The 24,753-nt window shown below is 43.5% G+C and overlaps 1 protein-coding gene across 1 annotated transcript in view; it reads left to right on the forward strand.

Annotated features, from left to right (window-relative positions):
* Window positions 1-2,252: 2,252 nt before the first annotated feature.
* LOC138973106 (uncharacterized) overlaps window positions 2,253-24,753 on the forward strand; it is a 28,029-nt gene continuing 5,528 nt past the window's right edge. The window contains exons 1-5 of the mRNA XM_070345767.1: window positions 2,253-2,329; window positions 11,990-13,811; window positions 15,008-16,961; window positions 20,455-20,628; window positions 21,772-21,999. Of these exons, the coding sequence (XP_070201868.1) occupies window positions 12,058-13,811; window positions 15,008-16,961; window positions 20,455-20,628; window positions 21,772-21,999 (4,110 nt within the window). The 5' untranslated portion in view covers window positions 2,253-2,329; window positions 11,990-12,057. The remainder of the gene's footprint in view (window positions 2,330-11,989; window positions 13,812-15,007; window positions 16,962-20,454; window positions 20,629-21,771; window positions 22,000-24,753) is intronic.

A 24,753-nucleotide genomic window follows, 5' to 3' on the forward strand; every position in this document is an offset into this window, starting at 1 on the left:
GTGTGTGTGAGAGAGAGAGAGAGAGAGAGAGAGAGAGAGAGAGAGAGAGAATCGGCAGCACGGTGTGAAAAAAATCTGATAGGCCCTACGACCCGGCGTGAGCCTGATATTTCATTCACTTCTGGCCGGGGAAAAAAGAGGAGAAAGATTTCCTCATGTAAACCGAAGGTCACCACAGATCAGTCATTATGCCGCGTTCGTACCGAGAAGAGCATGACTGACACACCAAACATACAAAAAACAGCATGCGGCCAGTATCCTTAGCGGATTATGACTTTATTCAGTTATTCTGCAGAAAAGACAAATGCGGGAGAAAAACCGTTCTTTTCTGCAGCATTTCTGCATAATGTCATCTTTCGCCGAAGCAGCGTTTTTTTCTGCAGCAAAACATTTTACTGCAGTAAAATTGAAATCAAGAATGCTGCAGTAAAACGGTGCTGTTGTTTTACTGCAGAAAACCTGTTTACATTTTTTCTGCAGCATTTTGTACTGGCTCTTGGTGGATTATGACATTATTCAGTTATTCTGGAGAAAAACCGAAATGCTGGAGAAAAACTGTCTTTTCTGCAGCATTTCTGCATAATGTCATCTTTCGCCGAAGCAACGTTTTTTACTGCAGTAAAACAGTTTTTCTGAAGCATAATGTTTACTTGGTTTTCTGAAGCATTATTGCGATTACATTTTTTTTTTCAGAATAGTCTGACAGTTGTTTAGGAGAAAAACGACCGACCTTGTAAAGTAGCGTTTGTATTCGTCGCCCCCTGGGATAGTCAGACAGACAAAATACATTCGTGTCACGCACAACTATTGGTAATTCTGGATGAGTCCATCTCTCGACAGAGGGGGGCTCGCGCGCTCCAACATTATAATGAGCCAGTACAAAATGCTGCAGAAAAAGTGTAAACAGGTTTTCTGCAGTAAAACAACAGCACCGTTTTTACTGCAGCATTCTTGATTTCAATTTTACTGCAGTAAAATGTTTTGCTTCAGAAAAAAACGTTGCTTCGGCGAAAGATGACATTATGCAGAAATTCTGCAGAAAAGACAGTTTTTGTCCAGCATTTCTGTTTTTCTGCAGAATAACTGAATAATGCTAAAATGCTGAAGAAAAAGTGTAAACAGTTTTTCTCCAGTAAAACAACATCACCGTTTTACTGCAGCATTCTTGATTTCAATTTTACTGCAGTAAAACTGTTTTACTGCAGAAAAAAACGTTGCTCTCGCGAAAGATGACATTATGCAGAAATGCTGCAGAAACAAACAGTTTTTCTCCAGCATTTCTGTTTTTCTGCAGAATAACTGAATAAAGTCATAATTCGGTAAGGATAGTCCAGTTCTTGTGCAGACTTTAATGGAATTGATTGCTCAGGGGCGGATCAGTTTATTTTATGGGGGGGGGGGGGGGGTTCCAAAAGTATATTGTGAAGATACGGGTGTGAAGGCGCGAAGCGCCGAGCCGACGGCGCAAAGCGCCTAGCTTGCTAGGTGGGTCCGGGGGCATGCCCCCCCGGAAAAGTTTGAAAAAAAGGATGCAAAATGGTGCAATCTGGTGCATTCTGAGGATGATCATTACCAGTTTCAGGCAGCAGATTTTGTCACTGATTAATACTCCAAAAATTGAAACTCAACCCAAAAAAACACACAAAAATATTTTTATTTTTGGGCTGGGTGGGGGGGGGGGGGTCTGGAAACCCCAGAACCCCCACCCCCCCACCCCCCCACCCCCCCCCCCCCCCCCCCCCCCCCCCCTCCTCGTCCGCCCCTGTTGCTGATGTCATTTCGCAGGTTGTCATAGGCGTCAGTTATGACATTAATTTCGCAAAAAAATGTACACATTGCATAGCTGGACCGACGTACTTGCCGCACTGTCCATGAGAGTTTACGTGGCCAGAAGAAAGACAATTGCCTTTTACGCTGTTTCATTGCTTCTCATTTTAAAGGGAAGCAACTGCTGCCAATTTATCTGCAGAGAACGGAAAGAGTTGTAGTCCTTACTCTTGCGACGCACACGTAAAAACCTCGTTTCTGTTCTTGTGTGCCGGTTTCATTGAACGCGGGGAGACTGCAAGCGTAACTTTTTTATTCAGTAATCGAACATTATTCTAAACACAGACAAAATGACCTGCTGAAAACACACATTCCACGCTTTGTTTTGACGCACCGTGTGGGTGTGTGTCCTCTGACCCGCTCGTGCCGCGCGCTGCCATAGCAACGAGTAAATAATACAGTGCATTCTGGGAAGAACTTCCGCTCTGAAGTACATTTTGATGTTTGAAAAGTGCCGAAGCGATTTCAGGAAACTTCTTGGCTTTTTCGGTTTACCTCTGCGGTAAGTTTTCGGCTTCAATTCTTTTCGTGATTTCAGATGCTTCACTCATTGTCTGTTCTAGTGTTCTATCGTGAGTATTTCTGTTCAGCTTATGAAGTTATGTGGATTTTTGGATGAAAGTCCGAACTTGGAATCAACATGGTAGCCTGTTTGGGCAGGAATAGCTACAACGCAATGTGATGGTGAAGGTGATGTGTGTGTACAACGGTTTCTAGCACTCTTGGTACGGTTTAGTTTTTGTCATTGGCGTATAGAAAACTAATGAACATTATCACTGGTCTGCGTTGATCTTCTGTGGATTCATCAACGTTTATTTCTTGTACAAGTTTGTAAGTCTTTGAATACTTTTGATTTTGTCCAGGGTGTATGAAAACGCACTCATTGCTACACGCACTCCGAGTGTATATATATGTATAAGATTCTTCCCCCTTTGTACACTCTGACTTGAACTTCCGGTCGCCAAGCGAATTTGCCATTCGACTCCTTAATTTGCGGTATCTGGATCTGGATAACCCGCCTGGGTTGGTGGTTGGCGGGTGCGCCACAGAAGCCGACGACGACTAGGAACGGTTGGAGCAGTTGATTATAAGAGAGTTCAAAAACCAAAACAATCTGATGCTGCACGGCCTTTACTGTACGTAATGTAGATTAGATTCTTGGAGCATGCATTAAAGATCAGTGAACCGCAACAACAGTTTTCAACGCCGTTTTGGGAAGAAACGCTTCACTTTGATTCATATAGTATCAAAGTATGTTAGGGACAAACAAACACAAAAACAATCACACACTCGAAAACTGATGCTACACGGCAGTTTATTATCAGAGTTTGAACACACTTAGAGTCTGTATCGACCTAGAAGTGGTTGTGTACTATGTGAGGGAGCATTATTGCCAGCCATATATACACTCCGAAAAAAAATGGCGGAAGTCAATACATCAGATTGACTTTCATTGGTCACTTCCTGACGACTTGTAGTTGTAAGGGTGGATTTTATTGGCTTAGAGTTGTCACAGAGCTTTTCATTGTCAGTCCTATCGATCCTCTATACACTTGAACTTGAAGTGCGTGTAGCCTTAGCCGTATAAAAAAGTAGTAAAAATCGTCATGTTGAACTTAAGCGTTCTAAATTCACAGCTCACAATCCAGGGACCAGTGGCAGTTTTTATTTACTTTCGGTACAGATCACTTATAATTATTTCAAAGAAAAGAATCATTCTTGTTAAATTAATTGAATGATTGAGCCCCAAAATTTAGCATAATACATGTACTAATAGACCCTATCGATATTCCAAGCTCTCGTAATCTCTCGCAAACTTCAGAGCATAGCAAAGCATGCGGTACGTCAGCGATCTCGTGCGAGCTGCACAAGCCAAAGTTCGAAGTTCTCGCGATGTTCAAAGCATAACAAAGAGTGTGTCTCGCGAGAGCTGCTCAGATACCGAAAAAGTCTATTAATTAATTTGGTCATTTAATCCAGGAAAATAGTTGCATAATTGTCTCCCTTCCTGGTTTGTGTTGACGTTTTCCTTTCAAACCCCATCTTAACCCCATTACTTGAATTGAAACTAAAATGACTTTTTATGCTCACAAGAGCGAGATCTTCAAAATTAGAGGCTTAGAATAGATTGCAGTAGAAAAAAGTTCATGAATTTACAACGTACGCTGAAGTTCAACATAACCGCAAACACTTCCCCCTTATAAATGGTCTGTCCAAAGGTGAACACGTTCTTTCCCTTATATATTATAAATGCTAACACTTACAGTTCCTAAAAATAAGATTTTAACTTTTTGTGTGTGTGTTTATTGTTGATTGTGTTTTTGTGTGTGTTTATTGTTGATTGTGTTTAACCTTCGCCGGTCGTCGTGGGTCCGTGTGGACCCAGAAGGGTGTTTAATTGCAAATATCTCTTAAACCAGTTGGAATTTTTTTATGAGCTTTTAAGTATGCCTTAGACACCTAAAAAGCTCTTATGTCCTTGTGACAGGGGAGGCTACCGCTCCTTTCGCAGCAGACTCTGCACCCGTGTTGTTGGCCTTTAAGTCAACACCGGTGGATTGTGGAATTCTGTTTGTGATGGGGTCTGGTGGTTTCCGATTGACTGTATGTTCATGGAAACCTTCGGGTTTGCATAACAGTTTTTATAGGGCTAAGAAATTAGCCCTAACATTTTCAATCCTGTTTGATTGCACTTCGCCTCCCGAGGTGATCGTAGTGTTACGGCACTCGGTTACATCCTAAAAGATCATTAAATTTCAGCGAGAAGTAATTAAAAAAACAAAGGTCAAATTTAGACTACACACGGAAGACATTGTGGGGCCGTGCGGACCCATGTTTTTTTAAACTGAAGGAACTTACATTAGAATTAGGAAGAGAAGTTACAAACCTTCAGGTATTGGCTCTAAACATCATTTTCTACGATCTGTTTAATTTTGGAGTTAATAAGCAAGTCGCGTGGAGCGAAATTAATACATAACAATGTGGGTCCACACGGCCCCACGATGTCTACAGAAGGGTATTCACGTTTTTCCTTTTTTGAGAAGCTTTAGACCGCACGGTAATGATTAAATTAATAATTTGATTTAATTACTTCTCGCGGAAATTTAACCATCTACGGAAGGGGATGCACGTTTTTGCTTCTTTGAAAAGCATGAGTCTACGGAAGGGTATGCATATTTTTCCTTCTTTGAGAAGCATGGGTCCGCACGGCCCCACAATGTTTTTCGTGTGCAGTCGATAACCCGGTCGGGTGAAGGTTAATAATAATAATGATGCATAATATTTATATAGCGCATGTATCCAGGGTTTAACCCTGCTCAAGGCGCTGTACAATCAAAATACTACAACAACATAACATTATTTAACGTGCAATCACACACATGTCAAAGAATAACACATCGCTCTATAAAACATCACAAACACACGCACGGGCACACACACGCACTACATAAAACAAATTGCACAATAATACATTATCACAAACATATGCAATCACGCGCGCGCAAAACATATATACGTGAAAAACTATGTACAGTACAGTGGACAAAAGTGATCATCAGGAATAGACCAGGCTTGAAAATGTATTTCACAGTACTTAAATGTTTGCGGAAAAGGTGTGTTTTTAGTTTTGATTTGAACTGAGATAGGGAAGAGCAACTGCGAAGGTCAGCGGGCAGTGAATTCCAAACAGAAGGGGCCTGATACTTCAAGGATGTCTTTCCGTACGTTTCCAGTTTAAATTTTGGTACTTTGAGGATGGTTTTGGTAGGTAAGACGAATGACCAGTGCCATCTGAAGTTTATAGATTGTACACTTAGTATTTTTATGGTACATGCATGTGCACGCTTGACACAAGATGTTAGATATAATCAAACAAATAGCAGGCAAAAGGTTTATCTAGCCTGGCGCAGGCCGTACATATGATCCCATGATGAAGTATACATACATGTATCACATTATGTTTTCTGTCCTTTCGGCGATACATTTATTTCCAAGGGTCAACATTGTGCAGACTCTTTTAATTGTCCTAACGTTCCTTGTGTGCACACATGCGCACAATATAGATCCCAAGCCCGCAGCGAAAGTCTCAGGGCTTGGAAAACACAAGCATGCATTCATCATCTCACACCACCTATCATTATGATCATATCTCCATACGTTGATGATACTGCCTGCCTCAGTGGGTTTGTTCAACCCAAAATATCATACCATATTCTCAGTGTCTTACTAATACCTGTTCCCATTATATAGAGGATGTTAAACTTCATTAGTCAGTCAGATTGGTTTGAGGTCACACATGTTTTACAGCCAATATCAGAGTAAACCGACAGATATATATGAGACTGCTATATCAACCATGAATGGTCATGTTCTTGTGCCATGCAGTACTGTCACTCACTCTTATTGTAGCTGAGATGTCTATAATCTCCTCAAGTCTTTGCGTTGCCCAGAGACAGCTGGGGCACTTAGTGTTGGTAAAATGTATGAATAAGAGATTGACTAGGATTTTCGTGGTATCCAATAACTCCCAGTGAAAGATAAGACTGAGTGATAGTTTACTTTCTTCTGGATGGCTCCAACAACAGTTTGCTTTGTGGTGTGTCCTGGGTTAGTACAGGGAATGATTGGTGTGATGTGCTCTATTGGTTATGATTAGGGCGGGTTAGTGGTTTTTGGCAAATAAAGATCCTTTCTCTTCTTATTCTTTATAGACTTGATTTTGCAAATGCAGAGCCTTCAAATTTGTGCATGGGGCATTTACTAATTTGGTTTTTAAGTGATGTGTGTATTTTCATTATTGTTGATGGTGGGTCATACTGTTCAAAAAAAGAAACGCATAGCTTGTAATATTTGGATAATTTAGTTATATGGCTACAAGGATATCCACCAAACTGCAGAAAATGTTTATCTGGTCGTCGACCTTTCGTCCATTGCCACAAGTGAGCTCTGCACGTGACGCATGCGTTATCAGTGGCTACAATGTCAAAATTGCTCATTTGGCATGACCACTCGTCATGCTTCAGTGTAATCTCGTGAAACTCGGGGAATATTGAGCTCTCACCATGTCTTCCAAAACCCATAAAAGCGGATTGTTCGCCACAAAGAAATCAGACGACTATTCAGCGACGAAAGATGGCCCGATTGAGCAGAGAAGACCGCCAAATTGCATTGGGTCGTTTACAAGCAGGCCAAAGTCAAAGTGCAATCGCCAGGCACTTCCACGTGTCCCAGAGCACCATCAGTAGACTGTGGGTCAGGTTTCAAGCCTGCACTGGCTCCGTTGCTGACTTGCCACGAGCGGGAAGACCAAGGGCGACAACTGCTGCTCACGACCGCTTCATACGGCTCCGCCACCTCCGGAATCGTTTCCTGTCGGCCTCATCTTCTGTCCAGGCTCTCCCCGGGCCACACCGATTATCGGACCAGACCGTGCGGAACCGCCTGCATGAAGCTGGTTTGAGAGCTCGCAGACCTCACAGAGGAGCTGTCCTCACCCGCCGCCATCGCCAGAACCGAGTGCAGTGGGGCAACCAGCACCTTCGCTGGACCGTCCGGAATCACTGGAGACACGTGTGGTTCAGCGACGAGTCCTACTTCCTGCTCCAGCGACATGATGGTCGGAGGAGGGTCTACCGGAGAGTAAACGAACGTTACGCGCCCAACTGTGTGGATGAGGCACCCGTTCATGGTGGTGGAGGCGTCATGGTGTGGGGGGCGATCAATACCGCTGGAAGGAGCACCCTGGTGCACGTCCAAGGGCGCATAACTGCCCAGCGATACGTGGAGGAAATTCTGCGCCCACACGCCCTTCCTCTTCTGGCTGACCAGGATGCCATATTCCAGCAGGACAACGCTCGCCCGCACACAGCACTACTCACCACCCAGTTACTCACCGACCACCATGTCCAGGTGCTTCCCTGGCCATCCATGTCGCCAGACATGAACCCGATAGAACACCTCTGGGATGAATTGGACAGACGTGTGCGCAGGCGAGAAGAAGCGCCGGCAAATCACCGCGATCTATTGCAGACACTTCAGGAGGAGTGGGACACCATCCCACAGCAAGATATCCGGCATCTGATCCAGTCCATGCCCAGAAGGTGCCGGGCAGTTGTTGCTGCTCAAGGCAGTCACACCCCCTACTGACTTGACAGCCTCGGCACCCAATCGTATTGATTGACTGATTGATTTGAAGATGCAAATGAACTGTGTGTGCATTCAACTGTGTCCATACCAAATTTCAAACAAATAATCTAAATATTGGATTTTCTGTTAATTTTTTCGAAAAATAAAACAAATTTGGCAAGTAGCAACTATGCGTTTCTTTTTTTGAACAGTATATATATGTTTCATTGCTGTCATAGTTGCTGTTGTTGTTTGTTTGTTTTTAATTTTGTAAATGTCTTACAGTTTGCTTTTTAACTCTTGTAAATGTAAAACTACATAATTATTCACATTTGTGTGGGATTTTGTTGGTGTGTGTGTTTGTCTGCATGCGTGTGTTGTGTTGTGTGTTGTGTTTGTCTGTTTCAATGTCTGAGACTAAGAGCAACTGAAATTATTGACTTTTTCGTAGCTATATATATATATTATGTGGATGCGAGATAGTTACCTTTTATCTAGTTTTTCATTTTTGCATGACCAATACATTATATACCTGCCAGTTTACCTTTGCATGTCTCCGCAAAGAAAAGGGCACTCCCATGTGAAAAGATTTCATTGTTTTGGTCAGGCAGATCATAGTCACTGATCGAGTGGCTGGTTGCCAACACCTCAAGTGGAAACTATCCAGGCAATTAAGTGAAGTTGCCTGTCCTAGTGTTGAACCTCAATGTAATGCTGTGGTATGTGCCAGTGCCAAAGGGGAATTAGTTTGTAAAGTTCAAGAAAATTCGTTCCATTGAATTATTAGGTTAAAGCGGACATTGACTGGTTGGCTCACGTAATTAGTGTAGCCTATGCGATGCTAACTTTTGTCTGTCTGTGCGTGCGTGCGTGCGTGCGTATGTATGTATGTCTGTGGTAGAAACTTTAACATTTGAAGACGTCACAACATTTGAAGACGTCACATTATGACGTAAGAGGGTTAGACGTCACGCAAAGGAATAGGCTCGGTCATTGTTATTTTGAGCGGGCCGAGACTAGTTTTTTCTTCGAAATCGGCCATTCAGATCTAGATCTAGTGTCTCGCTTTCTTGCACAGTGTCACCTATGCCGCTTACTGTGTGTGTGTGTGTGTATGTGTAACGAAGTGATTGAGTTTGTGTTACTGTTTGTCGATTTCTTACGTGAGCCTTGAAGGCTAATTCGCCTCTTGCTTTGTAATAATTATTGCTGGTGTGTGTGTGTGTGTGTGTGTGTTGGGGTGGCCGGCCGGGGGGATAATTTTGAGTGCAGGTTTTTTCGTGATGACGATGTGCACAATAAGTATAATAAACAATTGCCACACCTACATGAAATTCACCAGGATATAATCTGATTAGACAAAGATGGAAGAAAGGAACGATTAATTTAATGTCATGACATTTGACTATTATAAGGATCAGTAAGAACTTTGATGAAAGTTTGTGAACATTCACACTACATTGTCAATGTGTTTGCATGCACACAAACACACACACATACAGTTTACACACATTTGCACAAACCACTCACACACACATACACACACACACACATACACACACACACACACACACACACACACTCAGAATTACTCCAGAGAAACCTCCAGAGAAACCTTCAGAGAAACCTAATACTTACAACAATATAATAAGAGACAGGAAAGCAACAATGCCCACACTGTGAGAACAACAGCGAACAAAGCATAATAAAGTGTAAGTCAAGGCAGACTTGTACTTGTATCCCACACCACAATAATAACCCCTATATGTGCGTGCCATAAGTCTAATCCAGCGGCCCCTATAAATGCTGAGAGATATACGGGCATTGATAGGTCCCCAGGGAACCCGCCTTTTATTCTGCTGTTTAGCATTCAACTGGTTGTGCTAGGCAGTATTGTTTCTGTGAACTCTGCTCGAACGGCCCTTCTGACCAGACAGGATTGATTTTGTTTCTGTGTTTCTGTGTTGCCACTGGCAGCTTCACTCTGTTTTCCTTCACTAGGTATGTGTGTTTGTTTTATTTGATTATGTCGGGTGCCCTAAGCTTCTTTATGCACTGAACAAAAGGGAATATTGATCTTTTGATAAGCTTTCATGTTTTGCTTGATCAGTTTTGTTATTGATTCGCATAGAAATTAGGTCTAATTGCATGTTTAAAATCATGCTTTTATGTGCAATGTAGCTTTGTAAGTTTGGAACACTATAGCTGCAGCTGGCACATGCTTTCAGCATCAGAATTTTCAGCGCTGCTATAGTACTTCAGTGTAATAAAGTCATTGTTGCAAAGAGAGAACTCAAAACTTAAAGGAAGGTTGTTTGGGGTTGACTTAATCATTACCATGACTTTATTACAACCTAAGTATTGAGCACTTTTAGTAATAGGCCCTCTAGCATGTTTGCCTTGTAGCTAATGAAAAGGTGGTTATCCCCACACCACATGAAGGTCAAGACGTTACACCAACAGTGTTGGGGGTTATACATGCATTAGCACTTAATTGCCAGGAGTATTTGTACAAAACATAAGTCAGCTGAGAGGTATAGCTGAGGTGTATCTGAAAATATACCGTTGTTCATAGTGATTTCATTTTGTGTACACCTGTCTTTCTTGAGGGTCATGAAGTTTAAAATGCAAGGAGAACCAGTGGCAAACATATATCCTCCACACACATAAACATGTACACACAGACATACACACCCTCTCCACCCCCACCCCCCACCCATTTTAACAAGCTTTAGCATAATAATGAGCCACTATTCACGGATTCAAAGAGAGTGTATGTGTCTTGTTGTACAGTACACACTTGTGTTACTGTTACCCAGTAGCTCTCAATAACTGCAAGAAGTCGTATTAATTCCTGCTGTTAATTGATCCTTTCTTGATTTCTATACCTGACTGAATAATTTACACACCTAGTGTTACCCAGCTGGAAGCAAGTGCCAGTCATTCAGTGTAGACCCGATACCGTTGAATGGGTCCTAACTGGCTCCCTCCTTTTAAGCCTTTCTACTCTTTGTGACTAATGGCACGAAAGGGGCTACTGTTCTGCTCGCCGAATACCTGGCATTTAATTTACTTTGGAACTGCTGTCTCTTTCACACGCATATACAGTGGAACCTCCCTTTTAAGACTCCCTCCTTTTTAAGACCAGGAATTTTCTCAGATTTTTGGAGGTCTTAAAAGGGGGGTTTGAGTGTGTATACCCAGATTTGACAACATTTTGTAATTTTGTTATTGATCACGGCGTGCCTTTTTCTTTACTGTGGAGTATTGAATAGTAAGTTAATGTACCACAATTGTCTGGCAGTTGAAACACACTGATCTAGTTATACACTCACAGTACTGTTTGCTTGATGGCACGCAATCCAAATGTCAGCCCAGATCAGGCAGTAACAAAAAATGCAACTGACCGACTCTAAGTTTGTTACAGATTTTTAGACTGATTATATTTTCATTTTCAATTTGACTATTTATTGGCAATGGTAAAACTTGAGGGCAAAGTTCTCCTTTTGTACTGGCCAACTGAAAGTACTTAAAGTACTTAAAAGGGTTAATTCTGGCGCTTGTTATGCTTTAGCCTTTGGCATCTGTTCAGGCTGTGTTCTTTTTCTTCAACTGTTAACACCAGAAAACCTTCAGTGAAAGGCTATTAACATTTAAATGCTGCATACGTTACAAGTGTTTGCGTTATTTGGAAATATTTGGTATTTTACTCAGTTTTAGGCAAAAATACCAGACTGCCTAAAATAATTACTTTGTCAACCGGTAATCCTACTTGTTTTGAAAATATAAACTGTCGATTTTTGCTTAAAATATATATTTGTAAAAAAAAAACACAGTCAAAAATAAAGCAGAAACTTTGTTGTAACATTTAAATTTGACTCTTTCATGTGACCTACAGGTTACTTATTTTATTTTCATTGTGTGAGTGGGATGTATTTTGCTTGTTTTTCAGGCTATACTCCCAAGTTAACATTCTCCACTGAGTAAAAAAACAGAATTCTATCATCATTACATTTTATTATTTTTTTGCTTACAGGCTATGAGGGCTGCGGTCAACCCTCCATCAGTGAGGCGCGTCTTCCCTCGACCTGATCCTGACCTACCATGAGCGCTCGTGAACCTCTGTCTACCTATCGAACCAACTCCGACGGCACCATTCACCCTGAGACGGACAACCCTGCACTGCTGGCACTTCTGCGAGAAAAATCCACCGCTGAGCACAACTCACCCTCACGCACTTCTGCACGCAGTTCTTCCACCAAACGTGCAAAGCACGCGGCTGCCTCACAGCCTGATAAGCACGGAGAGAGTTCTGGAGACAGAGTGGTGAAAGCTGCACGAGGCAAGAGTCGTGAAAAAGTTTCTGCACGCCAAAGGGATAGTCTTGAAGATCAGTCAGGAGAGTCTGCACATCCATCTCTGACAGAGACGCAAAAGTTGACAGCGAGAGTGGAATCGCCTGTGAACCCTGTACCAATCCCAGCAGCCAGATCCATTTCACAGACTATCATCAGAGAAGACAACCGGCGTGGAAGCAGAAGCGGCAACCCCAGCCAAGCCGTTACACCGATCAGTCGGATCATTCCCAGCGAAACTGACTCTACCAGTTCAGAGCTTGCCCTCCTGGTCGACACAACATCCCGGAAATCTTTCATCCTCTCGGAGGTGGATTATGGCGAAGAAGCCGACGATGAAGAAGATACAGGAACGGATGACGTAGACGAAGAGGGGGACAGTGACAGTACCCCAGTACCCAGCCCCGATCGTCGGGTCGATGGTCGTAACAGTGGCAACAGCGCTGGTCAGCGAGGTGTATCGAAACAATACCCCCACCCCCCTCCCTCACCTGGTGTTCCTACTGCTTCTGCTGCACTCCCTGCTGCTGGTGTTCGAGTTGGCACCGCCCCCGTCGCTCACCCCATCGTTCTTCATGGACCAGCCGCCCCCTCCCCGGACTTGACCAACCCCGACCACCAGAGGTTCGTGACCCCGTACGCTGCCCGCCGCCTGAAAGACAAGCCTGTTGGACGTCGCTCTGCAGTCAGGCTCGCCCTACATGGTGAGCATGGTGAAAGGGCGACGCTAAACATTCTTAAAGATCAGTCTTGGAGCGTGAACCAGGCTGCTCGACTGAGAGCCCAAGACGCCAAAGAAACTGAAGCCTCTCCTGTGAACGAGTCTGGTGCAGATTCCACTACTCCGACTCCTAAAAACTCATACTCGCCTGGTCCTGTGGACTCTCTGGAAATCCCAACAGACCGGTCTTCAAAGGCAGGACAACCCCAAACCGGTCTCAACCAGACCAGAGAAGCCTCACCAGAAGACGAGGACGACCCCAGAAGATCGGAAGGACCCCCTCCCATCGAAGGAGGGAGGGGGGTCGACCCTCCACCCCAGTCTCGTGCTGATTCAAATCGGTGCGCAGACAGTTTAGAACCAAGACAGACACCGAAGTCTGAGCGCAGAGCAGACAGTTTAGAACCAAGACAGACACCGAAGTCTGAGCGCAGAGCAGACAGCTTAGAACCCCAGCAGAGGTCAAAACCGAACAGCAGAGCCGGTAGTGTAGACTCCGAGTCCTCTACCCAGGCAGGAGACCCTGACACCGACAGAAGCAACATTGAGCCCCTACCGCAAGTCGGACCCAGCCCCACGCCCCTTAGTGCTCACAACACTCCGCTTAGGGAGGAGCAGGGGCCAGCACTGACTGTCGGGGCCAGTTCTTCTGTTTCAAACAGCGCTCGGGCCACGCCAGCCTCCATCCTCAAGAAGCCCAGGGAGCAAGACCCACCGGTGTCGGTCAACAAGGTTTATGTGGAATCTCCAACCTTCACACCAGAAGAGGAGGATGAGTACAGGTAAGGAATAATGTTGTTTTTTGTTGTTGTTTTTTTCTTCAAATGTGTTTTATTCAGGCAATTTTACATTTTGTCATGCTATGCATAGAACTTTAGAAGTCACATAATAATAGAGTGGATGTGACGAATAAAAACATATTCAATACAATATACAAACAATTAAAATAATAAATGCTGTTCCACAAGGGTAAAGTATGAAGCCCACTTCAGCCTGAATTTTCCATAATTCAATTCCGCACAGTGGATATGTTTATCAATCTTGTATGTGTAGGCCAGTTCCTTTAGAACAATGTTCAATGTTGTCTTTATTCTATTTATTCTACATTTGTATACTGATGTGGGTTTTGTATGGACTTGGAAGGTGGTCGCCTAATTGTCTAGATTTTTAACATTTCAATGCAATGGGTCGTACGTACCACCCCTTTTAAGAACAACTTCTTTCAAGGGAGGGAGTCTCAAAATTGTGGTAAATTTTTAGACATTGTGAACAGAACATTTGGAAAAGCAATTCTTCAAAATGAGGATGTCTTACTCTTAGATCATGGGTTGTGAAGGAGGGGTTCCACTGTATGCAAGGAGGCCGGCCGCTTCTTGTGGCTGTAACTTTCAGAGAGGGGTTGCAAGTCCAGACAAAAATGAATAGCATTGAGCAAATTCTGAGAATTTTGCTTTGTGCAGTTATGATTTGGAACAAAATCTTCGAGGGGTTTGTCCAGACTAAAAGAGATAGATGCGTGTGTGTGATCACTGGACCCATAGCCATGATCAAAACCAGTATTTCTTTAACAATACTAACCGGGGTTTTTCACAGAAACTGGTCACTCAGTTTTAACCAACCAATCAAGCCATGTCTGAAATACACCGATTGTATCAAATTTGCTAGAAAGAAGCTGGACAAATGAAATACATGTATATGAATGGGTGTGTGTACGGTTGTGTGTGTAGGTGGATGGGTGTGTATGTCTGTCTGTCTGTCTGTGTGTCGATCTGTCAGTGTGTGTCTGTGTGCATCTAAGTCAATATGTTAGCGTCTATGTGGTAATTCACTCAGTGTATGCCGGTACATTGTTCTAATGTAAATTACCAGCATATCAATATCAAACTCAGAAAAAATGTGAAAATGAAAATGGAGAAAAAAAATGAGTACAAAATAATCTTACTCACATATATATATTGCTATATATATATTTGTGCAGGTTTGTGAGTTCTCGCATCGACAACCACGACGATGAAGACCCCAACGCAGATCACCCCACCTACCGTGGCCTTGACGAGCATGCAGTGAACATGATGGAACGCGGGCCAGGTGCAGACAGCAGAGCAACCAGAAAACCGTTCAAGCAGGTGCGTTACGAAGATGACCAGGATCGCTACGAAGACAGAGAGGAGATTGCCAACTACAGCCGCCCAGCACAGCAGCAGCAGCAACCACCTCAGAGACAGTACGTGATCAAAACCAAAAGCGAATCCGCCCAGCCGGTGAGCGTGAACCTCCCACCCGCTCAGCCCGTGAGAAGCCTGACTCTGCCTTCAGGGCCGTCCTACGACCCAGCCGACGAAGAGGACCTGGAGAGAGAGAGCAGCTACCAGCAGCAGCTAAAGGACCGAGTCAGCAACTTGCAGCGCAACTCGGAGGATACTGTGATCCCCAGGCTCCCTTTGCGACCTGAGAGCGAGGATTTCAAGGACTCCCTCAACTTCCCGGAGGACGTGGAGCTCGACAGCGAGCGCCTGAACCGACACCGCAACTCTATCGACCTGTACGAACAGCAGCAGCTGCAGTACAACATGCAGAACACGCAGTGGGGAGACCCCCCGGCCCCTCCCCCTGGCCGCGGCAACTTCCCCCCGCAGCGGCAAGCCTACGGCAACAACATGAGGCATGGGTACGCCCAGCCTCAGCAGGGTTTCGCCAATGATCCTCAGATGCAGGACTATGAAGACCCTCAGAGGTACGCTGATGTTCAGAGGCATGGGTACGCTGACAATCAGAGGCAGGGGTACGCTGGCCCCCAAAGACAGGGCTATGCTGACAATGGCAGGCAGGGGTATGTTGACAACGACAGGCAGGGGTATGTTGACCCCCAAAGGCAGGGCTATGGTGATACCCCTCGGCAAGGCTATGCAAACCCAGAAACTGGCTATGCAGAGCCTCAGAGACAAGCATACGCTAACCCTCAAAGGCAGAGGTATGCAAACCCACCAGTGACCCATGGAGACCCTCAGAGACAAGGGTATGGTAACCCACAGGAGGGTTATGCAGACCCACAAAGACAAGGCTATGCAGACACACAAGGTGACTATGCAGACACACAAGGCGGTTATGCAGAGCCTCAGCGACAAGGCTTTGCTAACCCACAGAGGCAGGGTTACGTGGACCCCAATGGCCAGGATGGATACTATGAGTACGCAGAACAGGAACCGCAGCAGTATGGACCACCACCAGTGAGGGGAGGTAATCCACGCCTCGCTCGACAAGCCCCACCCCCTCCCCGTCCCCAGCAAGGGGGGTACCATGCCCAGGAAACGCAGCCTCCCCCGCAGTCGTACCAACCCCAGCAGTACGCCCCTGAGCCGGACCCACGTTTCCAAGATCAGCGTCAAGGGCAGTACATGGAAAGAAACAGCCCTCCACCACAGCAAGGCTACGTTGGTTCCAACGCGGCACCGCAAGACGGCTTCTACATGACGGAACCTCGTGGCTACAACGAAGATGCCTATCAGCAGGACTACAATGGTAACTATGACGACAGAGGAGGGGTCTACTACGCTGAGGACTATGACCCAGCCGCGGAAGACCCTGACCGCTACGAGCAGAGAGACGTGTCACAGAGAAGCACGGGTCGAGAGAGTGAGGAGCCGGAGAAGCCGAAAGTTGACTATATTTTGCACAACAAGTTTGATTACGGTCGCCCGCAGAAACGCACGTACAAGAAAATTCACAACGTGAAGAAGGAGGAGGAGGAGAAACTGAACCACATCTTCATTCACCCCAAGGTCAAGGGCAAAGGTGGGAAAGGCAGTCGCAACACCTCGCCCTCCAAGCAGCCGACCATCGCAGAAGATGTTGAGGAAAGTGTGCTGACTAGAGGAGCTCAGGATCTCTGGGCTCAGCGGTCTGCGTCTCTGGCGCATGCCAAGAACGCAAAGGTAAGCATAAGAAGTTTAGGGCTTTCATGTCTTCAAAAGAAATAAACCGAAAAAAATTAAATGATCATCATCTTATTTTTATTTCACCCATGCATCCCCTATGCATGAAAAGTAAGTCTGTCAATTTCAAACTTGAACAAAATCATAGCAAAGTAACTACTGCGTGATTGCCGAAATTATGATTTATGCTCAAACATTGCAGACGCTAGTAGAAATGGAAACAGATATGTGTCATAGGTAGCATTAAACACAGCGGATGTTTTAGGGATCTGATAATACGGAAGCTCAAGCTTGTAGGTATTGGGCCTACTTGGGTGCAAAAGGGTTAACTGGTGGACTGTTTGTCTGTCACTTCATAGTACATGTAATACTAACAGGGGATCACTTTTTCTGCATTCAAGTTTTGTTATCAATTGGTTCTGTGTGTGTGTATGTGTGTGCATGTTTGTGTGTTATTCTGATATCTTTTTCCAGTTTGAATTTATTTTGTGGCATGTGTCACAAAGCCTGTCTTTGTATGAGTCTTCGACATTTTTCTTCGCCTCCCTGTTTACCCGATGACAGTGCTGTGTTTCCAAAACTGGCATCTCTTTACAATTACAGGAACATATCTTTACTCTCACAAAAAAACACTGAGTCTCTCAAGCCCACCAGCTAAATCAAGTGATCACATGATAATAATTATTGTCATCATTTTCACGAGTTTTTATTCACAAGCACCTGGGAAATAAATCTCATGTTCCCCAGGCAATAAATCCCCGGTTACCATAGTAGCAGGAAGCAGGTTATACATGGATAATCTAAAGCAAACCTAATAGAAACGCTCCGGGATTCTTCGGCTCTTTTCATTGGTGTTTCCCCAGACCTAAACAGACGACACGACACTGCTTTGCAAAGTTCCAAAAGCGAACTGACAAACTGGCAAAAGTAAACAACAACAAAAACTACTTCATGAAAGGTCATACATTCATCAAAAACAAATGAAACCTAACGATATGTTTTGTCTTCTTTCAGAGTCATGGAGTGCGAGTATCTGTGTTTCGATCCACAGACGTTCGGAGAAACACGAACGTCAAGTTCAAGTAAAACGACCCCTGACACACACATTTTGACCCGTGCACAAGACGTTGTATCGATAAACAAAGCACAAATAAGAAACAATAATAAAAGCAAAGAAAATAGCAACAAGATATGCAAACATCTAACAAAGCCGAGCAAGCAGAATGACAGGTCTAATGAAAAACAAAGAGGTACTGAGTCGGAAACAAGATCACGATTCTTTCCTTCGCTGCACGACGCAAATCTTCTGTGACCTTTGACCAAACGTAGCTTCCACATTCGATCACTCGGCTTAATATTTACAACAGAAAGCCGAGGGGTGGAATACCGAGATGAACCAACAGGATAGAACTGTGCATCCTCAAACCTGACATATTCATCCCAACATTTAGTGAACTCAAAAACACAAAGTTGCTTTCACACGCCAGCTCATTCTGATAATCCTCGCTCCACGGCTATCGTTGATTGCCAGTGGTTATCAAACCGGGACTCGTGTGGTTATCAGCACGGAACCCGTGTTTCAAAGCATGGCTCCCTGGGTTGATTGTGCACTTATTTTCTCACTACCAAAATGATGACAAAAACGATGTTTGGTTGTTTGTTGACAGACCAGCTTTTTTGTCGGTCCTCGGGGGGGGGGGGGGGGGGGCATATTGACTTTTGTTTCATATTTATTGACCGCGGCCTTCGGCCTTGGTCAATAAATATGAAACAAAAGACGATATGCTCCCCCTCGGACAGACAAAAAAGCTGGTCTGTCAACAACCCATCAAACATCTTATAATATGGGTAACCTGTGAAATTACATTCCAACTGGTCGGTACAAGTCGATCTTGCTTATTGAATTTCTGGTACATGCAGATTTTTATCAGTGAATGCAATCTCTGCCCAAAACATTTGGTTTCTCTTTCTTTAAGACATCACTTGTTTTTGTGCTAGCTAGTTCTCTATGTAATTTTAACTTAAGTCACTTCATAAATTTAACAGTAATGGCACTGTTCTTCCATCTGTGTTAGCTGCTGTTTTTGTTATAATTTGTTTCTACCTTTATAAGCTCTTTGTTTCATGACCCAAACTTTGTGAATTGTTTAACATTATTCTACTTTACTGCGCCGGTTTTATTCACCACCTGATATTCTCTTCTCACATTATGTATGCAGGGGTGAAGAAGTCTGGGAACATTATTCTACTTTACTGCACCGGTTTTATTCACCACCTGATATTCTCTTCTCACGTTATGCAGGCAGGGAAGAAGAAGTCTGGGTCAGTAACATTATTCTACTTTACTGCACCGGTTTTATTCACCACCTGATATTCTCTTCTCACGTTATGCAGGCAGGGGTGAAGAAGTCTGGGTCAGTAACATTATTCTACTTTACTGCACCGGTTTTATTCACCACCTGATATTCTCTTCTCACGTTATGCAGGCAGGGAAGAAGAAGTCTGGGTCAGTAACATTATTCTACTTTACTGCACCGGTTTTATTCACCACCTGATATTCTCTTCTCACGTTATGCAGGCAGGGGTGAAGAAGTCTGGGTCAGTAACATTATTCTACTTTACTGCACCGGTTTTATTCACCACCTGATATTCTCTTCTCACATTATGCAGGCAGGGAAGAAGAAGTCTGGGTCAGTAACATTATTCTACTTTACTGCACCGGTTTTATTCACCACCTGATATTCTCTTCTCACGTTATGCAGGCAGGGAAGAAGAAGTCTGGGTCAGTAACATTATTCTACTTTACTGCACCGGTTTTATTCACCACCTGATATTCTCTTCTCACGTTATGCAGGCAGGGGTGAAGAAGTCTGGGTCAGTAACATTATTCTACTTTACTGCACCGGTTTTATTCACCACCTGATATTCTCTTCTCACATTATGCAGGCAGGGAAGAAGAAGTCTGGGTCAGTAACATTATTCTACTTTACTGCACCGGTTTTATTCACCACCTGATATTCTCTTCTCACGTTATGCAGGCAGGGAAGAAGAAGTCTGGGTCAGTAACATTATTCTACTTTACTGCGCCGGTTTTATTCACCACCTGATATTTTCTTCTCACATTATGTATGCAGGGGTGAAGAAGTCTGGGTCAGTAACATTATTCTACTTTACTGCACCGGTTTTATTCACCACCTGATATTCTCTTCTCACGTTATGCAGGCAGGGAAGAAGAAGTCTGGGTCAGTAACATTATTCTACTTTACTGCACCGGTTTTATTCACCACCTGATATTCTCTTCTCACGTTATGCAGGCAGGGGTGAAGAAGTCTGGGTCAGTAACATTATTCTACTTTACTGCACCGGTTTTATTCACCACCTGATATTCTCTTCTCACATTATGTATGCAGGGGTGAAGAAGTCTGGGAACATTATTCTACTTTACTGCACCGGTTTTATTCACCACCTGATATTCTCTTCTCACGTTATGCAGGCAGGGAAGAAGAAGTCTGGGTCGGGGACCTCCATGATGAGCAACAACCGCCGAATGTTCCACAGCGACAGCTCCCTGGCTGGCTCTGGCCAACCTCTCAGACAACCCCTCCAATCCGTCAACCCTTCCGCCAATCACATGCAGCTGGTGCCCGCTGCACAGCAACCCCTGCAGGTATGGAGAACTGCGTCACTGAGTCTAGCTTTGAATGCAGCGTTGAACCCCTTACAGTGTTACACCCCCGTGTCTTTGGGGGTGTATAGGTTTCACTCAGTCTGTTTGTCTGGCTGTCTGCTTGTCCGAACTTAGATTAGATCTCTGGTACTTATTGGTCGATTGAACTGAAATTTGGTGTGTAGCTTGGGAGTGGGCAACAGACGCTCCTACCTGTGGCAGAATAGGAGATATGAGCATTTAACACACCTTTACACAACCAGCGAGGGAATGAATCGGAAGATGAAGCGTTTTATGATGGGGACGCGTCTCAACCAAACATTTGACGTCGGAATAATTTGCAGTAAGCGATTTAGAATCCCTTAACGGCTAGTGCATTTAATGATACGTTAATCCTTCTCATGTAAATATGAACAATTGTTAACCACAGCAGAGCTCCTTATGGACGCTCACGGATTTGAACGTTTAGGGACCCCCTCAGAGGAATGTTTGAGGGTCAGAAGATCAGAAGGTTCATATTCTTGCATTTGGAAGGCTGCACATTCCTTGCCGACATATCATCCCTTGAGCGATAATTTCAAAGTAATACAGTCTTTGTGAAACTCTTGGAGCCCTTCACACACAATAATTATAGTCACATCGGTTGGATTATTAACTCTGTAAATTTGTATGAGTACAAATCTGGCAGAACATTTTCTGAAAACAGCACTGATGGTACGTTCACGATGATGATTCTTTTACTGTTTACTGTTGCTTGGCATGTCACCTGATTTGCAGTGTTGTTCTCAATCCTTTATCTTTGGTCCCTCACGCACATATTTTTGATCTGACGCATTAGTCGACTGTCAGGTAATTTTTACATGTTGGAGGTCTAATCTATCAGAACAATGTTTTTCTAGCCAGCACATCTGGACCTGTACATATTTTCAATTCTAGGTCAAGGCACCTATAGTGACCTCGGAGTCGGGGAATAACACTGGACTTTCTGTTCCCACTATGCAATTGCTACATCTGGACCTTTACATATTTTCAATTATAAGTCAAGGGACCTAAAGTGTCGTTGAAATCTGTGAACAACACTGGTTTTTCTGTTGTCACTGTGCACGTGACACTCTTCATGTCTCGTTTCACCATGTTCACCAGATGTCACCGTCACACACACCACACTACCGACAACCGCTGGACCTCAGGCCAATTAAACAGGAGCTCGTCACTGAAGATGGGCAGAGAATCAGCGTGGATGTCAACCTTAGACTTATCTCCCCTACGCTGGGGATGCAAGCGGAGACGGGCGAATACGTCCAACAGCCAATGGGCAACCAGCGTCATACTGGCATGCAGTATCCGGTAGATAGAATGCCTAACGGGCAGGTATGTGTAATAATAATAATAATAATAATAATGAACACTTTTCAGTCGCCGCTTCTCCCTAGAGCTCACAGCGATATACAATAGCAAAACGGACACACACACACACACACACACACATACACACACCTACACACACATGATAAAATCCAGTTTATACAGTGAATATAAAACAACTATCCCAGGGCCCAACAAATACCCAAAATTATACAATGCAAAATAACAAACTCCAAAACACTGAGTTATGACCTATACATACATACTAATATACACCCCAAAAAAGTTTCAAAAATGTGTGAAAGTTAATTGTGAATTAATTGAGTTGGGCCTTGATTGCAACCTCAATTACTGAGGGCAGCCAGGTTTCGGCCATCAGAAGCATTAGTATCTAAAAAAAACTAAAAAAAACGTAGGGCAGGCCGGGAAGGTGTATGTGGATGAATTATAAGGGCTTACTGAAAACCATCATTCAATCACTAAACAGCTACCAATGAACAAAAGAGGGAAGGAATCAGAATCAGAAGTATGGCATGCTGGAGTTATTTTAAACCAGTCGCTTAGTATGTATGTGGAAGGCACAGGGTAGAGACAGAGGCACTTCTGTGCATGAAAAAGTCCACTAAGTTCCCAAATTCTCAACCTTCGTCTGTCCAAGTAGGAAATACCGACATCTCTTTCTCTTCTTCAGCTAGAAACCTCGGCTTCACCATCTCCTCAGACATGACACTCAACAAGCACATCTCCAACATCTGTAGGTCCGCATACTTTGAACTCCGCAAGATCGCAACCATCCGCCATACACTGTCCGTTCAAACTACAAACACTCTAGTCTGCTCTCTTGTTCTTTCTAAACTTGACTACTGTAACTCTCTTCTCTCTGGCTGTCCACTCTACCTCCTGCACAAACTACAGAAAGTTCAAAATTCTGCAGCACGCCTGATCCTCAAAGCACGAAAAAAAGATCATGTCACACCACTTCGCCGCACACTCCACTGGTTACCCATCCAAGCCCGCATTGAATACAAACTGTCCACTCTCTGCTTTCACTTCTTCTCTGCCTCGTCTCCTGCTTATTTCTCTGAACTTCTCACTGTATACACTCCTGCTAGACAACTCCGCTCCTCTTCTGATAGCCGCACCCTAGTCATCCCACACACAAAATCAAAAGCATATGGACAACGCACTTTTGCATTTTGCGCATCTACTCAATGGAACTCTCTCCCCTCTCACATTCGCCACTCTCAGTCAGTACAGTCATTCAAGCGAGCACTCAAAACTCACCTCTTCCAGAAACACAACTCCTAAAGTCGCAACATTTTGCCATCCTGTTCTGTAACGGTTCCATCTCTATTCAGCTTGTTATTTTTGCCTTTTGTTTTAAATTATTATAAATATAATTTTTCACTGCAGTAGTCCTTTAACTTTAACCCTTAGCTGTAAGCTAGATATGCACAAGTCATGTCGGTGCCACATAATGCTGACACACATGTTCCTGTGCATAGTTTATGGATAACGTGTAGTTGGGAAGTTAAGAGTAGAAATAATTAGTATTTAGTGTAGGAGGAGGGTTGGGGGTGGGTAGGGAGGGGGTGGGTATGGTTTACTTTGAGCAGGTCGGTTTCAGTTTTAATAAACAATTCTAGAGAATTGTGTATCTTATATTTGAGTCTTTCGTGTTTTAGACATTGATGCATTTAATAGTTTTAACGAGTTGCCTTTTGTTTTATCATTCTGGTGTTTATCTAGATGTGCTGTGTATCTTATAAGAAGTTCTTAAAAGTTCGAAGTTATTTTAGCATATAGGTTTTTTTTTTATGGTCTTAACAGTTAAATATGTATTACGTTATCATTAAGATTCATGCTTTGTTAGTACTAAGCAGTTGTTTTAATCAGTCTGGTTTTCTCTTGTTTTCATCTTATGAACATTCTAAATGTTAGACTAACTTATTGTCTTGTACAGAATAACAGAATATAGTCAATGTTTGTAAAGATTTTAGTCAAGCAGTATGTAAGAAATGTCAAGTCCTTTGTACTGGAAACTTGCATTCTCCCAGTAAGGTCATATATTGTACTACGTTGCAAGCCCCTGGAACAATTTTTTGATTAGTGCTTTTGTGAACAAGAAACAATTAACAAGTGGCTCTATCCCATCTCCCCCCTTTCCCCTATCCCATCTCCCCCCTTTCCCCGTCGCGATATAACCTTGAATGGTTGAAAACGACGTTAAACACCAAATAAAGAAAAGACAACTGTGTGAATGGTGCTATACTGAATGAAAGAGTGTGACATGAAGTTCTTGTACATCATTGCAAAGAGTGTGAATGACGTTTTAGTTTAGATGTCAAGCGCTTAGAGCAAGCCTTTTTAACGAAAGTTTTTGATTTAGCGCTATATAAATGTTCTTATTATTATTATTATTATTATTAGAGAAGCTTCAATCAGTGCATTATCTTTAAAAGAATGATTCCTGGTTCAAGTGAGTTGACTTTTGAGAAGAATGGAAATAGCAAAGGAATAATGAGGAGAAAACGGAGAGAGAGAAAAAAGCAGGCTAAATTAGAAATCAAGACGAGGAGAAAGAATTGGAGACAAGGATTGCTAGATCAAGAAGTGAGAAAAGAAAATGTAAAATGCAGGCGAAAGAAAATGCTGTGTATGTATGCAAAAACAAAAACAAACATTGTGTCAGACATGGTAAGCAAGAAAAATCAAAAGCATTAATAATTTCCAGAAAGGATTATATAATAGTTTTAGAAT

This window comes from Littorina saxatilis, linkage group LG8 (genome assembly GCF_037325665.1).
Source record: "Littorina saxatilis isolate snail1 linkage group LG8, US_GU_Lsax_2.0, whole genome shotgun sequence".
NCBI classification, from domain to species: domain Eukaryota; kingdom Metazoa; phylum Mollusca; class Gastropoda; order Littorinimorpha; family Littorinidae; genus Littorina; species Littorina saxatilis.